General features: G+C 43.2%; 1 protein-coding gene across 5 annotated transcripts in view; it reads right to left on the reverse strand.

Annotated features, from left to right (window-relative positions):
* The window catches only part of LOC135512518 (serum response factor-like), a 58,057-nt gene extending 40,913 nt beyond the window's left edge, over positions 1 to 17,144 (reverse strand). For all 5 annotated transcript variants that reach the window (XM_064934615.1, XM_064934617.1, XM_064934614.1 and 2 more), the window contains exon 1: positions 16,046 to 17,144. In XM_064934615.1, coding sequence (XP_064790687.1) covers positions 16,046 to 16,678 — 633 coding nt within the window. In that variant the 5' untranslated portion in view covers positions 16,679 to 17,144. The remainder of the gene's footprint in view (positions 1 to 16,045) is intronic.
* Between the last annotated feature and the right edge of the window lie 7,425 nt (positions 17,145 to 24,569).

Here is a 24,569-nt window from a genome sequence, read left to right on the forward strand (position 1 = left end):
GAGATCTGAAACCAAACTGATGAATGCTGTCATACTTTGGTTTTGACAGAGTGCACAGAACAATCAGTCATGCTGCTGCCTACTGTACAATATACAGAAACCTCAGTTTCCATGACAACAGTGGAGGATGCCAAAAGGAAACAAGCACAAGCAAGGTAGGGACTTGCTCATCAGTCAGAATCCAACATTTTTACAAAGATCAAACAATGAAAAGAGTGGCATTCTAATTATTTATTATAATAATTACATTTAAATTAACACAAACCCCAACATTGTGCCATTATACAATACATACAGTACCAGTCAAAAGTTTGAACACACCAAGGGTTTTTCTTTATTTTGATTATTTTCTACATTGTAGAATAATAGTGAATACATCAAAACTATGAAATAACACATATGTAATCAAACAAGCGTTAAACAAATCAAAATACATTTTATATTTGAGAGAGTCTTCAAAGTAGCCACCCTTTGCCTTGCTGACAGCTTTACACACTCGTGGCATTCTCTCAACCAGCTTCATGAGGAATCATTTTCAACAGTCTTGAAGGAGTTATCCCATATGCTGAGCACTTGTTGGCTGCTTTTCCATCACTCTGTGGTCGAACTCATCCCAAACCATCTCAATTGAGTTGAGGTCGGGTGATTGTGGAGGCCAGGTCATCGGATGCAGCACTCCATCACTCTTCTTCTTGGTCAAATAGCCCTTACATAGCCTGGAGGTGTGTTTTGGGTCGTTGTCCAGTTGAAAAACAAATTATAGTCCCACAAAGTGCAAACCAGATGGGATGGCATATGGCTGCAGAATGCTGTGGTAGCCATGCTGTTTAAGCGTGCCTTGAAATCTAAATAAATAACAGACAGTATCACCAGCAAAGCACCCCCACACCATCACACCTCCTCCATGCTTCACGGTGGGAAACACACAAATATGGAGCTCGTCCATTCACCTCTAGTCCGCGTCTCACAAAAACACAGCTGTTGAAACCAAAAATCTCAAATTTGGACTCAGACCAAAAGGACATATTTCCACCGGTCTAATGTCCATTGCTCGTGTTTCTTGGCCCAAAGGTACAGTTAACACGAATGAACTTATCCTCTGCAGCAGAAGTAACTGTGTCTTCCTTTCCTGTGGATGTCCTCATGAGAGACAGTTTCATCATAGCTCTTGATGGTTTTTGCGACTGCACTTGAAGAAAATGTTCAAAGTTCTTGAAATGTTCCAGATTGACTGATCTTCAATGATGGACTGTCGTTTCTCTTTGCTTATTTGAACTGTTCTTGCCATAATATGGAATTTGTATTTTACCAAATAGGGCTCTCTTCTGTATACCACCCTACCTTGTCACAACATAACTGATTGGCTCAAACTCATTAAGGAAAGAAATTCCACAAATTAACTTTTCACAAGGCACATCTGTTAATTGAAATGCATTCCAGGTGACTACCTCATGTAACTGGTTGAGAGAATACCAAGAGTGTGCAGAGCTGTCATCAAGGCAAAGGGTGGCTACTTTGAAGAATCTCAAATATATTTGTTTAACACTTTTTTGGTTACTAAATGATTCCTTATGTGTTATTTCATAGTTGTCTTCATTATTATTCTACAATGTAGAAAACAGTAAAAAGAAAAGAAAAACCCTGGAATTAGTAGGTGTGTCCAAACTATTGATTGGTACCGTATATGTGGTGTAAATTACCTACAGTCACACATCATTACTTCACAGGAAAGGTGAATATAGCAAACTTGTATTCCATCCTGTAAATAGAAATATAATTGTTAAAAATTACGAGCCTAGTTGGTTTAGCCACGGAAAAAGTAGGGAACCTTCCCACTCACCATGATTGGCTGAGACAATAGATGGGATGGACAATCCGGGAGTGTTTCCCAGAGACGGTGATGTGACCTGCACCAAAGTCTGATTAGGATATATGTCAAGGACTAAATAATGTATTTTTACCTGGAGATTTTCCTTATTGTAGGCTACTACTTTCACCACTCTTAGTCTTGTAATCTTTGTTTGTTTGTTTACTAAACTAAAACACTCTGTTCAAATGGTCTCACCTGAATCTTAAAAGAGATGGGTGGGTCTAAGGCTTTAATAAAGGGTGTGAACGATGCTGAATGGGTATAGACAAAGAAGAGTTCCAAAACATTCAAGGGCCATTTGTGGGGTTAAGTGGGGTTACAAGTTTATCAACTTTCAAAGCAGAATTACTGTCCCAGTGTTCTTCCGCTGCAGTGTATGACATACAATTTCCTAGCTCGGAGTCTCTACTTTTAGCCAATGTAAAAAATACAATTTCAATTTTTGCTGCACAAGACTGAATCGAGGCAGTCAGTCACATATGATATAGGCTATTGCACATTACGCACGACAGAAAATTATAAAAGCCCATAGATGTAGCTAGCTACAGTATTTATGATCTTTGGTAAATAAATTAAACTTAGGTCCAGTAGGCTAATCGTTTTGAGTGTGTACCGTCTTACTGTACTGTATTATATGGACTGGAATTACACACAGTTCAAACCATGATAAAGCAGAAGAGAACATGTTATTCTCCTGCAGCACATAAGGCCTACAAAGTTACAAATATAGGCAAGCGAATTTGATATATAATAGGGCCTATTTGTATTATTAGTAGGTTTTTGCATATATAGCCTTCATACTTTCCCCTAATGTTAGCCTACCTCCCCTTTTGCACTCGATTGTTGCTTCATTCCTTTCAACGGTTAAATTAAATAAGTTTCATTGTCCTCATCTTAATCATTCTAATGACATCCTTGAATAATATAGGACTAGAATTAGATGCAGAAGGCTTTCACTTCTCTTCACGAAGATTGAAAGGTTATGGGTTAACTGCTATAGCCTACCACCATCACGCGTTCGCTCTTTTTTCAAACTACCGGTGAGTTCTATTGGCTGCTGTATTTAACATTCAGCAAAATAGAACTTGCCTCACTCCTCAAATATTGGTATAAGAAATGCTAAAACAAAAATAAATGTTCAGCAAGCTATTCTAGTCTAGCTTTTCTTGCATGGGACTCCACTTCAAGGTGCTTGCGTATTGCGCAAGAGACAGAAGCTATAACTTAAAAGCATATTATGTATAACCCATCATTAATTAGCTAAATATAAAAGACTAATACTGCATTGAATATGTTACCCGAAAGAGGTAGTCTAGGATATCTAAATAAGGCAACATATCTACAAAAGGATGCACTATTTTAGATGCGATTTGAATGGAGTTGGAGAGAAAGACTGCGAGAGCATTCGTGCGTGCACTGATTTAAAGCAATGACATTCGATAGTGATAGGCTGTTAAAACTTGAGCTGCAATTAACAACGTATATATATATATATATATATATATATATATTTTTTTTTTAAACAAGGTGACCCCCGAAAGCCAGATGAAGATGGGTCAATTAGACGCACATTCTGTCTTTATATTACTGTAGCATATACTAAGCTGCAGCAAATTTAGGCCTGCCTGTGACAAGATTTTTTTACCATGAGATGATAGGTCTACATGCATTGTGAAGTGTGCTCCATACTGAGATAGGTCTGTTCCCACCCTGACCACACCGCTTACGTGTGTTGCAGCATACGTGTTATTCAAACACTGCACCCACACTGCTGGCGAGCGTCTGCGTGGCCAAGTGCTAAAATAAACATTGGTTCTATTTGTGACCCTGCAAGTCCTGCTTTTCAAATCTCCTCATTGTTTTTTTAGAAGCATATAGCCACGTGGGTGATTGAAAGATCAACCGACTGGAGTGTGGACGTCAGTTCTAGTAATGCACCGTGAAGTTGGTTGCCAACCGCTATATAAAAGTCCAAAGAAGATAAAGAAGCCTGTAGGAAGGAGGAGAGATGACGAGGAACGTATTCATTTTATCTGTGGATTAATTGTCAGAGTAGAGGACCTTGTTCATGTCAGGTAAAATAACAACCCAATGTTTATATCCCAGGACAAATTACCTAGCCACAGCAAGCTAGCTAGCTAAATTGTCATAAATGTTTAATGCTCTCGACCTGTCCACAAATTATTATAATTGGTTCAGATTTTGTTTTGATATTTCAACCTACGTGTCCTGATCACTTCTGGTGTGGGTGAACAAAATCAACTTGCGCACGTCCGGTTTGGTCAACATGTGAGCATTGATTCATTCAATTTAACAATTCCATTTCACTGAACAAAAACATAAATGCAAAAGATTTGACTGATGTATAAGGAAATCATTTAGGCCCTCATCTATGGATTTCACATGACTGGGAATACCGATATGCATCAGTTGGTCACAAATCCATTTTTTTTAAGTAGGGGCGTGGATCAGAAATCCAGTCAGTATCTTGTGACCACCATTTGCCTCATGCAGCACAACATCTCCTTCATATAGAGTTAATCAGACTGTTGATTGTGGCCTGTGGAATGTTGTCCCAATCCTCTTCATTGTTGCTGGATATTGGCGGGAACTGGACACTGTCGTACACTTCGTTCCAGAGCATCCCAAACATGCTAAAATGGGTGACATGTCTGGTGAGTATGTAGGCCACGGAAGAACTGGGACAATTTCAGCTACCAGGAAATATGTACAGATCCTTGCGACATGGCGTTGTTATGCTGAAACATGAAGCACGACAATGGGCCTCAGGATCTCGCCATGGTGTCTCTGTGCATTCAAATTGCCACCGACAAAATGCAATTGTGTTCGTTGTCCGTAGGTTACCATACCATAACCAACCTCTCCCCACCCCACTGGGCACTCTGTTCACAACGTGAACATCAGAAAACATGATGCCATACACACGGTCTGCCATCTGCCCGGTACAGTTGAATCCAGGATGAATCTGTGAAGAGCACCCTTCTCCAACATGCCAGTGGCCATCGAAGGTGAGCATTTGCCCACTGACGTCAGTTACGATGCTAAACTGAAGTCAGATCAAGACCCTGGTGAGGACGACGAGCACGCAGAGGAGCTTCCCTGAGACGGTGTCTGACAGTTTGTGCAGAAATTCTTGGTTGTGCAAACCCAGTTTCAACAGCTGTCCAAATGGCTGGTATCAGACTATCCCACAGGTGAAGAAGACAGATGTGGAGGTCTTGGGCTGGCATGGTTAGCCGTACTGACAAATTCTCTAAAAGGACATTGGAGGTGGCTTATGGTAAAAGAATGAACATCCAATTTTCTGGCAACAGCTCTGGTGGACATTCCTGCAGTCAGCATGCCAACTGCATGCTGCCTCAAAACTTGAGAGATATGTGGCATCGTGTTTAGAGTGGCCTTTTATTGTCCGCAGCACAAGGTTCACCTGTGTAATGATCATTCTGTTTAATCAGAATCAGCTTCTTCATATGCCACACCTGTCAGGTGGATGCATTTTCAAATGTGCACAAAATTAAAGAAATAAAACTTTTGGAAATTTCTAGGAAATGTTATTTCAGCTCATGAAACACGAGGACCAACACTTTACATGGTGCGCTTATATTTTCGTTCGGTGTAGATTAAGATCACGCAGTAATTCAGATTGAGTACAGTTAGACAGCAGGTCAGAATTTGCTAAGATAACATATGGAGACCAAGGGAGGCAATAAATTCCAATTAGCATTAGATAGGCATTTTTACCAAGTCCCACATTTAGGTATACACATTCAAATTGCTTTGAGACAGAGGTGGTGATGGATACAGAAACATTTCAAATGGCTCTTTATGTAATTTGCGACACACCTTCCTCTGCCAACTCTATCAGATCTAAAAACATTAAAACCAGCCAGTCAGATACGCAAGAGTCCAGCATACTGCTTTAGCTAATTTTCAGTTATAACCAGAATGTCCGTGTTGGTTTGAGATGTCAGAGTAACAATAAAATGTAAAAAAAATTGAAATCAAAACTTCTCGCATTTACATGAATCAGTCAAAGGCTGCAGCTAGGGCTGCTGTGGTGACCGTATTACCGTCACACCGGCGGTCAGGAGTCATGAAGGCAGTCAAATTCAACGTGACCGTTTAGTCAGTTACAACTAGAGTGGCCAAATAACTTATTAAAATGTAGCACATTAATCCACTTTACAAGGGGTGTAGAGCCTAACTGGGATACATAAGCAGCACATGAGTTTGGGGAATATAATTTGCATGCATAATCACATTTATGGTCGCTTTTGAGAATGTTGTTTTTTGCTAATGGAACATTTGTGCTTATAGCCTGCTGCCGTGTGCGCATTGCTGCGCTTATAATGTGAAGAAATAGCCTAATAGTTTAAAAACAGCTTAAGCTAAACGTTCTGATCGGCTGCGTCAGCCTCATTGCGTAAAAAAGTTTTTTGATGTTAGTGCTTGTACTCATTTAGGATCTATCGCATCCCACAACTGTCCCAGACTGTTTGGGAATATTTCTCACACAGAACATCACAACTTTTGTACTATGGGGGATAGTAGATTGACATAGGCTAGTGCTTTTGTTGTTCGTTAGGCCTACTCATCTTGTTGGCTGACAAAACGTAAAATGTGGACAGTTCTTCCAATATCTTCAATATGCACCTTGGAATTGGATAAGGATGTGCGTAGTTGCGTCCCTGATGTGTCGGTCTTCACTTGTAGCCTGTGAGAAAGACCCGATCGATCACTTGATGGAGAGCCGTGTGAGATGAGCTTTGGAGCAGGCAGAACTCAGGGAGCATGGCTGCAATAGGCATGGATTTTTTAGGGTGCATTATGGCCACACAAAGGGGATGCCCCCAGGATATTCGAGGCATTATCAAGTGCTTCTCAAATTGTGAATGAGAGACTGACGAAGTGTGTACAGCCTGCACATTAAAACAAAGCAGAGCTCATGCCTTTCAAGCAACTTAAAAAAAAAATAAAAAAAATACTCATCTGTTGCATCATGCAAACTTACAATAATTAAAAATCAAAACATACAGCCCAATGTTTGTAGAACAACTAAAGTTACAGTAATAACTCTAAATTAAGCATATAGGAGTACCTATTTCTTTGTTACCCACTCAAATCGCTTGGAGAAAATATCATTTTGATTTCATTCAGCTTTGTTCAATTTAATTCTTCATAATATAAAACAATGCCACGGAATTCTAAGCAAATCTTGTCTACTAAATGAACTTGTGTAGCACACAGCCATATGGCATAGCCAGATCAGGACAACTAAGGGTACGCTATTCTGTTCTTCTGAAATAGACTACATTTTCTCCATATCATGGTGTTTCTTTAGACCTGTCTAAAATAAATCAGGGATTTATTGTGAAGGTGTAGACTACATTCCCTGGATTTAGATGTTTAAAAATGTAGACATTCCAAAAAGTCTGCATCAGTGGCTTGTAGGCTGTGAGTGGAAGCCAGGAGATACTAAATGTGTTTATATTAATTAAAAATGGTCAATTACCGTGAGACCGACAGTTATTTGCTTGACAATCACCAGACAAAATTGTGATCGCCACAGCCCTAATTGCAGGATTTCAGATCAAATGGAGATTCTAATACAAACATGCCATGTTCAACAGATAACCCCCCCTAATAGAAAATACCATGGTTGACTTGAATTAAATGAATTGTTGCAGACCTTCTATATGATGATAATGCTAAGAATTTATGGTTGGGATTACCAAAGTGGGACTTGGGGTGTTGATAAGTCAACGTCTCAGTGCAACCTTAAAATGCAAGGACAGGGTCCAAGGCACCAAGAAGATTTGGATGGACCCCATCCTCTCTATAGAACATCTTCCGTTTCCAAAAGGTGTCACATTATCCACAAAAGTAACTCCAACAGAATTGCAGTAGACTCATAGCCAGTCATGTAGTGCCAGCAACCTACTGAATCTTTCGCTGCCCATGCTCAGTGATGGCACTGGGCCTGAAATAATTTGATTTTAATTTATTTATTTGAGTCTTTCAGAGTTCCAATCAGTTCTATAAAATCCATTAGATCGCATTAGATCATGAGATCGCACATGGATTACGACAGCGACAGCCTCCATATTCTGGCATAAAAAGGTAGGAAGAGATGGCAGAGGGGATCCGGCAGTTTTTTCACCTTGTGCCGGCAGCAAAACCCATTGTGGCTGACAGAGGAACCAGTGCATCAGACACCCTCAAGGTCCAGTGATCTGACTCCAAGGTAGAATCCGGGTCAGAATCTCCCTGGGAAGGAGTCAGGATAGGGGCCGATGGCGCTGGAACCTCCAAAGCCAAGGGGACGAAGCTGTTTGACAACAGGATTTGGGTCAGGCTCCCAACACCAAAGAAGGCACAATCGCCACAGGCTACTTCCCTCCATTTGGCAGTATCACCCACTAAATCCATCAGAAGCGACAGTCCTGCTTCATTTTCCAGGGAAGTGGGAGATTTCTTCGGCGAGGGGTCGCTGGAAGGCATTGGCCATGTAGTCAATGAGTGTTGACATGGCGGTGATACTCTCAGCACATCGTCCAGACTGTGGATTAGAGGAGAAGGTAGGCGAGGGTGCTTTCCCCAGTCGATTTTGCAAGCTCTTTGTTAATAGTAGCAACTTCTTCTCTATAGTCCTCTGTGGGTAAACAATTGTTGCATTGGAACTCCAGTTGGTGCACATTGTCCTGGAGGAGCGAGTAATAAATACAGCTCCTGCAGCTCACAAAATGCTAAATTTTACATCTGAACAGGGAAGCCTCCATGAGAAGAGACATTGCAACACGGATTATGTTGCTGAGATAACGATTTACAGGTAGAGTAAAAAAAGACAGGTCATCGGTAAATACACCAAAAACTTTTAAAAAATGTAATGAAACAAATAGACTAGCCTGTTAACCATAACATTCTGCAACAATTTGTGCACTCGCTCTCCTTCCAGTGTGTCTAGAAATCAACAAATGTTACCAACCCTTAGTAAACTTCTGGGGGGAAAAACCTGTTTGACCAGATACAATGCTACTTCACAGTAAACACATTGACAAACAGAATGTCAGTATTCTTATAGGGAAGGACACTCAACAAGCACAGCACTTACACAAATGACTGATGATTGGTTGAGAGAAATTGATGATAAATGATTGTGTGGGCTCTCTTGTTCGACTTCAAGCATAGTCTGCTGCTGGAAAAACATGTGTTATGGCTTTAAACCCCCTGCTATAATGTGGATAAAGAGTTACTTGTCTAACAGAACACAGACAGTGTTCTTTAATGGAAGCCTCTCAAATATAATCCAGTTTAGAATCAGGAATTCCCCAGGGTAACCGTTTAGGCCCCTTGCATTTTTCAATTTTTGCTAACATGCCATTGACTGGGTAAAGCCAGAGTGTCTATGTATGCGGATGACTCAACACTATACACGTCAGCTACTACAGCGAATGAAATGACAGCAACACTCAACAAAGAGTTGCAGTTTCAGAGTGGGTAGCAAGGAATAAGTTAGCCCTAAATATTTCTAAAACCAAAAGCGTTGTAATTGGAACAAAAACACTCACTAAACCCTAAACCTCAACTAAAACTTGAAATAAATAATGTGGAAATTGAGCAAGTTGACTAAACTGCTTGGAGTAACCCTAAATTGTAAACTGTAAACACATTAATGCAGCTAAGATGGAGAGAAGTATGTCTATAATAAAGCCATGCTCTGCCTTAACAACACTATCAACAAGGCAGGTCTTCATGGCCCCAGTTTTGTCGCACCTTGACTACTGTTCAGTTGTGTGGTCATGTGCCACAAAAAAGGAATTGGCTCAGAACAGGGCAGCACGGCTGGCCCTTGGACGTACACAGAGAGCTAATATTAATAGTATGCATGTCCATCTCTCCTGGCTGAAAGTGGAGGAGAGATGGACTTCATCACTACTTCTATTTATGAGAGGTATTGACATGTTGAATAAACACCTTATGGAACAGCGGGGACTCTGAAGCAACAACATACACACACACATGGATTTAGTACTGTAGATATGTGGTAGTGGTGGAGTAGGGACCTGAGGGCACACAGTGTGCTGTGAAATCTGTGAATGTATTGTAATGTTTTTAAAATTGAATAAACTGCCTTAATTTTGCTGGACCCCAGGAAGTGTAACTGCTGCTTTGGTTCACACCCTTTTAAGCTAATGGGGATCCATAATAAATAGAAATAGCTACTTTAAAAAGGTTGAATGAGAAACATTCAAACATAATGAGCACAAACTGCTCTTTGAAAATGTGTTACTGTAACTATGCCTACCGGACACAGAGATGTATAGTGGAGGTGACGTTGTGGTTAGAAATAGGAATGTCAGTTGCTCTAGTCTATTTAAAACACAAATCCAGACATGAATGTTGTGACTTCCAGTCACTCAGTGCCAGGACAGAGATGGCATGTCCCACTTGGTTCTTTACACATTATGTCTGCGAGTCTTAATACATCAGATTATGGCAAATTCTGTTGGATTTTGGGTTGAATTGGGTCTTCCACGGGTTAAATAAGGTATAAGTCAAAGTGACACAAGGGAAGGATATTGTACATGGAAGTTGAAATCTTCCTCATGATGACATTCTTGGTCAGTGTAGCCTATAGGTCAGGGCTCCCCAACTGGCAGCGTCGGCACCCCCCAAAAATATATATTTTTAATTGTTGGACATAAGATTATAATTTTTGAAATCTATTCCAAAGTATTTTCATGCATAATAGAGAGATGTAAACGTATACACATGGAAGCAAAGTTTGAAATGATTAAATTATATCCGTTTGGGCTTCTTGCGGTCAATTTGCAACCTACAAATTATTTGTATTTATGTTCCAGCCCCCTAAACATCCGCTCTTGAATATTTTATTACATTTTGTAAATGGCACGCAGCTAAATCTAGTTTTAAGTTTGTTTTTTGTTTTTTACGTGAGTCATGTAAGAACAAATTCTTATTTACAATGACGGCCTACCCCGGCCAAAACCGGACGATGCTGGGCCAATTGTGTGCCACCCTATGGGACTCCCAATCACAGCCGGATGTGATGCAGTCTGGATTCAAACCAGGGACTGCAGTGACACCTCTTGCACTAAGATGCAGCGCCTTAGACCGCTGCGCCACTCAGGAGTTTTACAGACTCACAGGACTTGATGATGCCCCATACACCTCAAGCAATGCAACATCTAGTCTGATTAATCAGGCTGTAACACACTAGGCTTGGATGGTATACCGGAGTATTTGGAAATAGCCACAGGATGATTTTGAAGCTTTTTTAAATACATTTGAATATTTGTAGCTACTTTTAAATTAAATACCTGCAGTCAACTTCTGCAATACGTTAGGATATAAAGCAGATCATGTTCTTTATTTCAACAGTCACATTATGAGGCTTAGAGATAGTCCCTAGTCACGTTTGTTTACAAGCACCCAACGACGAGAGACCGGAGCCTTGTGAGTAACTCACTCACTGTTGTGCACCACACACTGATCTAGTTACAGTATGGAATTTACAGCAAAATATTTGCCAGCTAGATGTCCTATTAGGCAGGGCAAACCAGTTTGGGTGATTTCAGGTAAATAAAAAATGTTTGAGCTCATTCAGCAGTTTTTACCTGATTAAGTACAATATCATTGTAAATTAAATGTTGAAAGTTCATTTTTAACTTAAGAATATACATTGATGTGGTCGCTGCTTCCTGTTGACAACAACCTACACGTGCAATAATAGTAATCATATTGCTTGGGGGGGTTAAAACTAACACAACTCAAAAACCACACGGAATCTGGCAGTGGTGGAAAAAGTGCCCAATTACCCAAAGATACCTTCATAGAAAATGACTCAAGCAAAAGTGAAAGTCACCCAGAAAAATACTACTTAAGTATCAAAAGTATATGTAATTGCAAAAATATACTTAAGTATCAAAAAGCATAAATCATTTCAAATTCAATATAATATGCTAAATCAGACAGCACAATCTTATTATTTTTTATTTATTTACAGATAGCCAAGGGAACACTACAACACGCAGACATAATTTAAAGTACTTCAAAGTATTTTTGTACATCACTGGTTAGGGGACAATTTGTATAAGACAGCAAGCTACATTTAGAAGTGTTGCATTTTGAATCAAGTGGGTCACCAATGTGGTAAGTATAACAACACTTTTGTTAAATAACTTCCATTGATATTACGCAGAAATCAATAGTACAGTGGGCAAACATTTGGGGTGCAGCACTGTTTAAACTAAAATTATTCAAAGGCCACACTGAAACTTGGAATAACCTATGCATGGTTGGTTAGCTGAAAATTTGTAGAAGGCTTCCATCTATATTTTTGAATGGCAGACGTTGATTTCGGGAGGCTGCCATCATGGAAAAGGGAAGAAAAATGTGTTGTTAGTCAACTTCAATGAATCCCGAACCGCCACAGGATATTAACAGTGACAACAGTTGGCTGCTATTTAAGTGATAGTTTGACGGTCAACTCCGTATTGATGTGTGGTCAACGACTTTTATAGAGAGACCTCCCCCAGAATTATCCAGTACCATTTGAGATTTATTTTTTTATAGCTGTGTTCTAAGTTCCAGCACATTTGATCAACTCAACACTACAAAACCAAATACATTAAGCAATTGATTGTGTCACTATGTTGACTAAAACTCTTATACTAACATCACACATCTGAGGTAAAAGGGTTAACCACTCCCCCTATTCGATGTGATCAAAACGTTCGCTTCTGTGCACATACAGCCCCATCAGGGAAAGAAGCGTAATATACAGGGGCTTCCAGAAAGTATTCATACCTCTTGACTAGGGTTGCACATTTTGGGGAATAGTCAGAGGTGGAAACTTTCCGTGGGAATTAACAGAAACATATGCAAATTAATATTAATACCATTTAAAATGTAAATGTTTTTTGCATTGGATATATTTACAATATCATATGAAGACAGAAACATAAACCTTTCATGGACATAATTGCAAATTATTTAATCCTTCCAATAGAAATAAAACAATTTAATTGCAAATTTAACTTTAATTAAATGAGTTGACTCTGGGATGATTTCACTGAACAACAAAAGGGAATATTGAATGATCCATCGCAACTCACAATAACATTTTCAACATACATCTGTAAAATAGAATCTAGAATCTAAAGCTTTGGTTGTCTTCCTCTCAGGCTTACATGTCTTCTCCCTGGACCTCCTTAAATTGTTCACCTCTTGAACATCAGACAGAGGCCTCACATTCACTTTCACTTTCCAACCTTGTTGTGGATGGCTCGAATTTGCCCGGATAGCCACCAATTTGTCAACCCTTGTATTGGTCAGCCTGTTGCGTGCTTTGGTGTGTGTGTTCCCAAACAAGGACCAGTTGCGCTCTGAGGCAGCTGATGTTGGTGGGATTTGGAGGATGATGGAAGCAACAGGGGAAATAGCCTCAGATACCCAAAGTCCCTTCCACCAGGTGGCTGATGAGATATGTTGGCATGACTGCCATATTGCATCTCCATCCCAAAGCCTTTGCTTGGAAGTGTACTAAGACTGTCAAGAATCTTGACCGCATCCAGGCCAAGGTGGCAAGTCACAGTATTGATGACACCATAGGCCTTGTTGATCTCTGCACCAGACAGGATTCTCTCGCCAGCATACTTGGGGTCCAACATGTACGCTGCGGCATGTATGGGCTTCAGGCAGAAGTCTTCACACTTCTTGATGCATTTCAGAGCTGCAGATTCCTCTTCTTGGAGCAACAGTGAAGTGGGCAAGGAAGTACAGATTTCTTCTCTTACATCTGCAAGCAGAGTCTGAACATCAGACGGGGTGGCATTGTCTCCCTCAATCCGCGCAATGGCTACTGCTATAGGTTTCAGGATTTTCAGGCTGCTTACCACTCTCTCCCAAAATACATAATCTAGAAGGATCCTCTTGATGGGGCAGTCCATAATCAGCAGACTGATATGGCCATTTATTGGAGACTCCTTCCCCTCCAGGAGACTGTCAAACATATTGACAACACCACCTCAACAGGTGTTGCTGGGCAGCTTCAATGTGGTGCTCTTATTCTTCTCACTTTGCTTGGTGAGGTAGATTGCTGCTATAACTTGATAACCCTGCTAAATGCTCTACAGTTGTGCATTTGGTTTGCTAACTTAGTAATTAGTTATCTAATTAGCTTCTTGCAATCAAGCTCTTCTTGGTAACAGCAGAGAATCCCCCCAACTGGATCAAGAGACTTGTGGTCTAATATTTGTTGTGTGTTAAGAACAAATTCTTATTTTCAACGACGGCCTAGGAACAGTGGGTTAACTGCCTGTTCAGGGGCAGAACGCCAGATTTTTACCTTGTCAGCTTGGGGATTTGAACTTGCAACCTTCCGGTTACTAGACCAAGGCTCTAACCACTAGGCTACCCTGAAAGCTGGTGGTTCCTTTTAACATGAGTCTTCAATATTCCTAGGTAAGAAGTTTTAGGTTTTAGTTATTATAGGAATTATAGGACTATTTCCCTCTGTACCATTTGTATTTCATTGACCTTTAACTTTTAGATGTTCTTGGGAGGCAGGGTAGCCTAGTGGTTAGAGCGTTGGACTAGTAACCAGAAGGTTGCAAGTACAAATCCCCGAGCTGACAAGGTACAAATCTGTCATTCTGCCCCTGAACAGGGAGTTAACCCACTGTTCCTAGGCCGTCATTGAAAATAAGAATTTGTTCTTAACTGACTTGCATAGTAAAATAAAGGTTAAAATAAAATAACAATTATAGGCACTTTAGTATTGCCAGTGTAACAGTATAGCTCGAACCAGCAACACAACGACAACAGCCACCATCGAAGCAGAGCAAGGGGAACAACTACTAGAAGGCTCAGAGCGAGAGACGTTTGAAACTCTATTAGCGCGCGCTAACTAGCTAGCCACTTCACTTCACACCAGCCTCATCTTGGGAGTTGATAGGCTTGAAGTCATAAACAGCGCAATGCTTGAAGCACAACGAAGAGCTGCTGGCAAAATGCACAAAAGTGCTGTTTGAATGAATGTTTACACGCCTGCTTCTGCCTACCACCACTCAATCAGATACTTGTATGCTCAGTCAGATTATATGCTATGCAGGACACGCTAGATAATATCTAGTAATATCATCAACCATGTGTAGTTAACTAGTGATTATGATTGATTGTTTTTTATAAGATTAATGCTAGCTATCAACTTACCTTGGCTTACTGCATTCACTTATTTATTTTAAGTCAGTTAAGAACAAATTCTTATTTTCAATGACGGCCTAGGAACAGTGGGTTAACTGCCTGTTCAGGGGCAGAACGACAGATTTTTACCTTGTCAGCTCGGGGATATAACTTGCAACCTTTTGGTTACTAGTCCAACGCTCTAACCACTAGCCCCCCTGCCACATAACAGGCAGTCTCCTTGTGGAGTGCAACGAGAGAGCGGCAGGTCGTTATTGCGTTGGACTAGTTAACTGTAAGGGTGCAAGATTGGATCCCCCGAGCTGACAAGGTGAAAATCTGTCGTTCTGCCCCTGAACGAGGCAGTTAAACCACCGTTCCTAGGACGTCATGGAAAATAAGAATGTGTTCTTAACTGACTTGCCTAGTTAAATAAAAGGTATATATAAAAAAAGATTTAAAAAATAAAAATAAATACAAATTAAAAAAATAATTAATTAAATCAGCGCCCAAAAATACCGATTTATCGGTTGACCTCTTCCACCAACCTCTTGTGGTTAAAATGTTCCTTACAAGCCAGAATGTTTAATAATATTGCATTTTAACTTATTCTACCGGTTGAAGGTGTGGTTTGTCCTTCAGCTGCTTGAAATTAGATAAAATATCCACAGGAAAGTAATTGTTTACTAGACTTTTTAGAGAGCCTGTAGATATGGTTCAGTTCAACAAGGTAAAATTAGTTTCATATTGGATAAATCGGTTCTCTCGTCAATAGCTATGGAACCAGGCATGCCATGACAATGAATATTTTATATTCTGAATCAGGGGAGGATGAAGAACAATTAACTTTCTTTACAACATTGAAATCCAAATTAAACGTTTAAAATTCACATCAATTGTCACGTGTGATGAGATGCAACAGCTGGAAATTTCACTGATTTTACTCACCTTCTTCATTATGCCTGTCTTCCTCTTACTAAAAGTTGTGTATCGTCTCAACTTGTTGTCGATAAATTCCATTTTTATCTTTACACGTCCACGTGTCTTCTTCCCCGGTTTTGCGCCAGCAACACCTCCGGGGACTAAACCATAAGCCCCAGGTGGTACCCCAGTCCCCTGCCCTGTCACCGCAGCCTCCATGTCCAGTCTCTCCCGCTTTACACCTCTTCTGTTGTCTCTGATTGATCCCATCATGTCGTCATCATCCCCCGAGTCCGAATCAGCGTCTGACCCACTGCACCCCATGGGCGCACACTTTTTGTCTGTGTCGTACCGGCTCCCTCCGTGAACCCCAACTCCCGTATTCAGACTTCCGATGCCTCCCTGGCCGGCGGTCTGTAGAGTCGTCAGTCCCGTCCCGCTCACTGGTCTTGTCCCACCTCTTGGACCCACTTCTGGACCGTTGCCCCCCAACATCCCAACCGCACCGGTGCTGTCGCTGACCCCAGTTGTCGTCTGCACTGCTCTGACCAACACGGGGCGAATTCCACTCCCAATAACCACAGAACCGTGACCTGTGTTACCACTGACAGACGCTGATCCGTTTCCAGATGGTGCTGATCCAGCCTGGCTTGGTAACATTCTATTTAGAGGACCCGGTCTCAGAAATCGCCAGCCGACTGCTGGAGCGCGTGTGTTAGTAAAATTACCGCACAGCTCATGCAACCCAACCACCCAAAAGGTAAACAAGCAGCAAAAATGAGGACATTGCGAAATTGGCGTCTGTTTGAAACCACCAGCGTAAACTTTCAAAAGTGATGCTGCCCCTAGGACTCTTCAGCCCGGTCCACCTTGGCTCAACCTCCTCTATTTCCAAAACTCCGAGCAATTTCTCTAAAAGGAAAAAGCTTAGAGCGCATTAGTTATTACTCCGCCATGTCATGTAGTTCACACCTTAAACGCTTTAAATGTCATCGGTATCCGCCTTCAATGCACAAACGCTGCAAATATTTAATCGAATATCACGCATTATTTTAGCCGTGCATTTGCACACAAACCTGATGCCTTTTGAAATAATGTATCAGATAGTGGACTAATATTACAACCCAATAACTACTTTCCTCCTTATAAAGAGATACAATGTTTCCTTTTATGGAGTTGTCTCTCCTTATTTGGCGAGTTAAAGCGTCGTCTACGGATTGGCGGATGAGGATCTCAGTAGAGCTACCATTGGTCAATATAGCATGTTTATTATAATAAATACCAAAATGGTTGCGCTGTACACGACGTCAATGTGGTCATGCGTTGAGATATTGAAATATCAAAACATGCATGCCCTCAAAGCAGCATAGTATTTAATTTGTATCAAGACAGTAAATTAAAGGGTATAATAAACGTGTTATAGACGATAATAAAAGTGTTGTGCCTAAGAACAGGATAGTGGGTTTTAGAATTTACTACATTTATCATAGCTAAATAAATGGTGGTACTATCTAAAATATCACATTTAGAAAATAATTCAAAAGCAGATTGAATCGGAACATTACATGTTCCAAATGTTGATAAATACTTTATCTGATGGTAATAGCCTAAATAATTTTTCTATAATCTTGTTAGAATGAGCGACATTGGATGTTGTTAAATACTTAGTAATAAAATGTTATAACTTTACATATTAGAGGTAATTAACACTCCTCCTTTCACAAATCACCTTCAATCAAGGGCCATGGACAACAAGCCCAGTAGATCATTGTAGAATAAATCAGGCCAATCAAGGGTCAATGTCATCATTAATGATAAGCAGTAGACCTACATTTCACAGGCAACACAATATTGGGAGCACAGTAGGATCACAGCATTACACCTAAATATCCTCAATACCTATGCAAATACTCAATGGAAAAAGGTATTCATAAGCATGAGTCCAACGAGCTCTCCCATATCAGTACCCCCCCCTCCCCCCCGCCCAGATTTGTTTTCTATATTTTTTTTCAGGATAAAGTTTGGACACACCTACTCATTCAAGGGTTTTTCTTTATTTTTACTATTTTCCACATTGTAGAATAATAGGGTGGACATCAAAACTATGAAATAACATATATGGAATCATGTAGTAACCAAAAAAAGTGTTAAGCCTCCCGTTGTCCTCCTATTATGCCTACCACACAGTGTCCCCCCGGGTCACCCTGTCCCGTCTTGGCTAAAGGCCCAGTGGGCACAAGTGTGACAGTATGCGTGTGAACAGCCTTTGCAGATGTATTTCTTACACCTGCAGCACACGGTGTGTGTCTTGGCGTCCTTCTTGGGTGGGCAGAGCTGACACCTCTTTCTCTTACTCGCCCCCGGCGGGCGGCTGGGGCGTCGGCCGGGTCAGCGGCTTGCTCCCGGGCTTGCGGACCAACCTCGGCGGTGACCGTCTGTAGGACTTTGACAAGTGCGGACGCAGCTTGGGTGCGGGGGAGACACTGCATTCTTTGGATCAAGGGCTTCACGAGTGCCTTTCCGAGCTGCTCCAGGAACACCCTCCTCTTGTTCCGCTTCCCAGGCATCCAGTCAGGCTTGATCTCTCGCCATATGACAAAGGCGTTGTAGGAGGACACGTCGAGGATGTTGTGGAAGATGACCAGGGGCCAGCGGGCGGTCATCCGTCTGCAGCTGTAGGTCCCGACCACCTTGTCTAGGTTGTCCACGCCGCCCTTGTTGCAGTTGTAGTCTAGGATGAGGGCCGGCTTCCGGTCGCGGCGTTCGCTTAACGTCGCGCTCCGCGTGCAGCGTGCTCAGAAGTAGCAAGTTCTTATTTCTCTTTGCCAGGTAGGACACTAGAGTGGCGGTGGGCATGAAGGCGAACCTGGAGGACGAGACCTGTCTGGCCTTTGACTGGAGCAACGCAGGAGGGAGCTCGGGCTTGTTCTTTCGCACCGTGCCGACCATGGTGAGGTTCCTCTTGAGGAGCCGCTGCCCAAGTTCGTAAGAGGGGAAGAAATTGTCACACGTGACGTTGTGACCGCCCAGCAGTCCCTCGGTCAGATCGAGGATGACGCGCGCGCCCTGGTTCTTCTTGGGGCCTCCACCGGCCACCTTGCCGGTGTAGACTTGCATCTTCCAAGCATAGCTGGACTTGGCGCTGCAGGCCACCCACGACTTGATGCCGTATTTGGCCGGCTTGCTGGGAATGTACAGTTGGAAAGGACAGCGTCCTTTCGGTGGGGAGAGGGAAGAGGAGATTAGCAGCGTCATCGTTACTGGCTCACCATCGGGGCGCACTACGTTTATGTTACACGCAGCCGCCGCCGCCGCTACTGCCGATGCTACTAATGCCGATTGCTACTACTGCCGATTGCTACTACTGCCCATGCTACTACTGCTACCTCTCTATGCTCTACGTACATACACAGATACATAGACGGTACCTCTGAACGGGACCAGTTGTTCGTCCACCGTCATGTCGGGCCCCGGGTTGGCGAGGGCCGTCAGCCGCCCCTCCCACAGGTCCCATACCTCTCTTATGGCTGCCAGTCTGTCGGTGGCGAGTCTCGCGGGTCTCGACTGGCGGTCGTCGAATCGCAGCAGCCTTGAGTACTTGTGAAACACCTTGAGCGGCATGGTGGCGTGGAACACAGTCCTGCAGCTCTCGGCGTCTCACAGGCTGGTCGCGGCCTCGCCTCGGGACCTGTAGACACCGTCTAGGATCAGCAGCCCTACGTAGGCGTGCAGTTCGGTGGAGTCCATGGGTCGCCAGCTGTCGCCATATTTTCTCACCTGCTGCAGATTTGTCATGTCCACAATTATCCTTTCTATCGCCGGTGTGACAAACAGCCGGAAGGTGGACGCGATGTCGAGCGCTCGCGACCCGGCGTAGGCCGTGGGGCCCGGCATCACAACTGGGCCGGGGCGGCGGATGGTGCGGGGCCGGTCCGGGCCACGATAGGCCACGGAGGACCATTTGATTTTGCCGTTTTTTGACAGCAACGTCTCCCTTTGGGCTCGGGCGGCTGCCGCCGCATCCTCTTTGTCTTGATCTGGCTCTCTGTCTCGCTCTGGCTCTGTCTCGATCTGGCTCTCTGTCTCGCTCTCGCTCTCTGTCTGGCTCTCTGTCTGGCTCTCGGGCAGCGGCCGTGTCTCCCTCTTGCTCTTCATCTCGCTCTTCATCCGAAGAGGAGAACGACCGCGAGGCCGAGTCGTTGTCGTCGTCTTCGTCGTCCGCATCACGCTCGGGGTTGTATTCCTCACCGTCTTCATCTTCCGAAACGTCCTCCTCTTCAGAATCTCAGTAGTCTTCTTCGTCTTCTTGGTCGACACTGGAGGATATCTGTTCCAGGACCTGAGCCGCGCTGAAACAAGGACTGCGAGGCGTCGTAGGCGGAGGGCTCACTCTCGGCGGGGTCGTATTCCTCCTCCTCGTCGTCCTCATCATCGTCCTCATCTTCTTCTCCTTCTTCTTCTTCTTCCTGACAATATTAGTAGCCTCTCTACGGCCGGCTTACAGTCGTAGGCGGAGGGCTCACGCTCGGCGGGGTCGTATTCCTCCTCGTCGTCGTCCTCATCATCATCATCCTCATCTTCTTCTTCTTCTTCTTCTTCTTCTTCCTGACAATATTAGTAGCCTCTCTACGGCCGGCTTACAGTGCCCACGTGAATGGGACGAGGCACGAGAATGGACGAGGCGCGTAGTCGGCCCTGTCTGCTCCTTCGGTCTCTTCGGCCCATCCGGTACACTTGGCTGGCCTCCCCGTGTGATTGCACCTAGGTCGTGCACTGAGTTCTTGGGGACAAGTGGTGACAGGATCACTCTGACCCGGCCCAGACAGAGGGGAACAACTCATAACACAGAGCCAGGGTCACTCTGACCCAGCCCAGTCAGTGGTAGGAGGGTTACAACATAAACCTTGCTAACGCTGCCAGGGTCACTCTGACCCCAGCCCCCGGGACAGAGGGGTACAACTCATAACACAGGGCCTACACAGGGCCCGGGTCACTATGACCCGGCCCAGGCAGGGGTAGGAGGGTTACAACATACACCTTGCTAAGGCTGCCAGGGTCACTCTGACCCACACAGACAAGGGGAATCAACTCGTAACCCTGCTCGGGGTCACTCTGACCTGCCGAGACAAGGGGAGGGTTATGTAACAACAACCATACCCAAAAGGCAGAATATTCACAACCAAGGGAAGGTAGTGTAGGAGGGGGGCGTTTTTAGAATCAATACCCAAACTCACACAGTGTCCAAAGGCCCGTACGGGGGGACAGCCTGCCGCTTCGCACACAGGGCCCTTGCCCGGAATGTGGCGCATGTCAATTCTGGGGCAGGACCTTCGACTAGTATCCAACAGGTGGTAGTGTGGGTGACTATGACCCGGCCCAGACAGGGGTAGGAGGGTTACAACATACACCTTACTAACGCTGCCAGGGTCACTCTGACCCACACAGACAAGGGGGATCAACTCGTAACGCTGCCCGGGGTCACTCTGACGTTACTATGACCCCGCCCATACAGGGGTAGGAGGGTTACAACATACACCTTGCTAACGCTGCCAGGGTCACTCTGAGCCACACAGACACGGGGAATCAACTCGTAACGCTGCCAGGGGTCACTCTGACCCGCCGAGACAACGGGAGGGTTAAACAAATCAAAATATATTTTAGATTCTTCAAAGTCGCCACCCTTTGCCTTGATGGCAGTTTGTACACTCTTGGTATTCTCTCAACCAGCTTACACGTGGTAGTCACATGAATGCATTTCAATTAACAGGTGGAAATGCATTTCTGAAAGTTAATTTGTGGAATTTCTTTCCTTGTAAATGCGTTTGAGCCAATCAGTTGTATTGTGACAAGGTAGGGGTGGTATACAGACGATACAGCTTTGCACCCTCTTGGCATTCTCTCAACCAGCTTCATGAGGAATGCTTTTACAACAGTCTTGAAGGAGTTCCCACAATGCTGAGCACTTGTTGGCTGCTTTTCCTTCACTCTGCAAACCCTCTCAATTAGGTTGAGGTCATGTGATTGTGGTGGCCAGGTCATCTGATGCAGCACTCCATCACTCTCCTTCTTGGTCAAATAATTGCTCTTACACAGCCTGGAGGTGTGTTGGGTCATTGTCCTGTTGAAAAAAAAATGATAGTCCCATTAAGCGCAAACCAGATAGAATGGCATATCGCGGCAGAACGCTTTGTTAGCCATGCTGGTTAAGTGTGCCTTGAATTCTAAATAAATCACAGACAGTGTTACAAGCAAAGCACCCCCACACCATCACACCTCCTCCATGCTCCTTTCCTGTTGCGGTTCTCATGAGAGCCAGTTTCATCATAGCGCTTGATTGGTTTTGCGACTCCATTTGAAGAAACTAGAAGTTCTTGAAATGTTCCGGATTGACTGACCTTTATGTCATAAAGTAATGATGGACTATCATTTCTCTTTGTTTATTTGAGCTGTTCTTGCCATAATATGGACTTGGTCTTTTACCAAATAGGGCTATCTTCTGTATACCACCCTACCTTGTCACAATACAACTGATTGGCTCAAACGCAATAAGGAAATAAATTCCACAAATTAATGTTTACTAAGGCACACCTGTTATTTGAAATGCATTCCAGGTGACAACCTCATAAAGCTGGTTGGCAGAATACCAAGATTGTTCATAGCTGTCATTTTTAAAAATTTATTTTACCTGTATTTAACTAGGCAAGTCAGTTAAGAACAAATTCTTTTTTTCAATGACAGCCTAGGAACAGTGGGTTAACTGCCTGTTCACGAGCAGTACAACAGATTTGTACCTTGTCAGCTCAGGGATTTGAACTTGCAAACTTTTGGTTACTAGTCCAACACTCTAACCACTAGGCTACCCTGCTGCCCCCTGTCATTAGGGCAAAGGAGCTGTGATCATGGAGCTGTGAAGTTCTGTGAAAAGTTCTGTGTTAGACCAAGATCCTGTTGCCTCCAGCCTCTGTCCTGTGTGACCGTCCATTCATGTAAGCACACATCAGAGACAACACAGCTCTTATAGACCCACAGAGTACAGGCCTACAATGACACATCCCTAAAGCCTCAGAGGGGCATTTGTCAAACAATCTTTCTTTAACTTCACCTGCACCTTTTCTTCTAAGAGGGTACATGTAAAACGTGTTGCACATCAGTTTCACAACTTGAGTGTGTATGGGGCCAATCAGAGTGAGTTCTATGTAACACAAAAATTAGAAAGACGAAACACCTTGTTTAAAAACACATGAAACTTTATTGGTAGCAGCTTGTATACATCAAGGTTACTGTGGCCATTAGCTGAAGCGGATTCAAAAACAGGCCTAAGTGTAAGCACATAACCTTCATAAAAAACAAAAATGTGGGGATGCTTTGCTCTCTCAGGACCTGGATGACTAGTCTTAATAGAAGGAACCATGAATTATGCTCTGTATCAGATAATTCTACAGGAGAATGACAGGCCTGTAGAATTATGGTATGTGAGCTGAAGCTGAAGCGCAGCTGGGACATTCAGGAAGACGATCCAAAATACAAAATCAAGTCTACATGAAAATGGCTAAAAAGCAACAAATTTGACATTTTGGAATGGCTTAGTCAAAGTCCAGACCTAATCGCAATTGAGATGTTGTGGTAGGAATTGAAACAAGCAGTTCATGCTTGAAAACCCACAAATGTCGCTGAGGAAGAGAGGGCCAAAATTCCCCCACAGCGACGTGAAAGACTGATAAACAACTACATGAACAGTTTGTTTGGAGTCATTGCAGCTAAAGGTGGCAGAACCAGTTATTTAGTGTAAGGGGGAAATTACTTTTTTTCACACAGGGGCATTGTGTGTTGCATAACTTTCTGTATGAAATAAATGAAATAAGTACTGTATGTCATTGTTGTGTTATCTGTTCACTCAGATTCACTCACTCAGATTCCCATATTTGGTTTTGGTTGAAAATCTGTTAACATTCAGTATCAAAAATATGCAAAAGTAGGGCCTCCCAAGTGGTGCAGCTGTCTAACGTACTTGAGGAATCACTACAGACCTGGGTTCAATCCCAGGCTGTGTCACAGCCTGCCGTGAATGGGAGACCCATGAGGTGGCGCACAATTGGCCTAGTGTTGTCTGCATTAGGGGAGGGTTTGGTCCTCCGGGATTTCCTTGTCCTATTGCACTCTAGCAACTCCCTGTGGCAGGCCGGGCACCTGTAAGCTGACTACGGTTGCCAGCTGGACGGTGTTTCCATCAACACATTGGTACAGTTGGCTTTCATGTTAAGCGAGCAGTGTGTCAAGAAGCAGTGTCGCTTGGCAGGGTCGTGTTTCGGAGGACACATGGCTCTCGACCTTCACCTCTCCCAAGTCAGCGCTGCATCAATGGGAGAAGACTAAACTACCAATTGGATATCACGAAATTGGGGATAAAAAGCGGTAAATATACACAATTGTAAAAAAAAAAAAAAAAAAAACATCTAATAAATATATATGCAAAAGTAGAGAAAATTAGAAAGGGGGCAAATACATTTTCACAGTACTGTACATACAGCATTCAGGTGGTGAGTCCAGTGCA

Source organism: Oncorhynchus masou, chromosome 24, assembly GCF_036934945.1.
Source record: "Oncorhynchus masou masou isolate Uvic2021 chromosome 24, UVic_Omas_1.1, whole genome shotgun sequence".
Classification (NCBI taxonomy): Eukaryota; Metazoa; Chordata; class Actinopteri; order Salmoniformes; family Salmonidae; genus Oncorhynchus; species Oncorhynchus masou.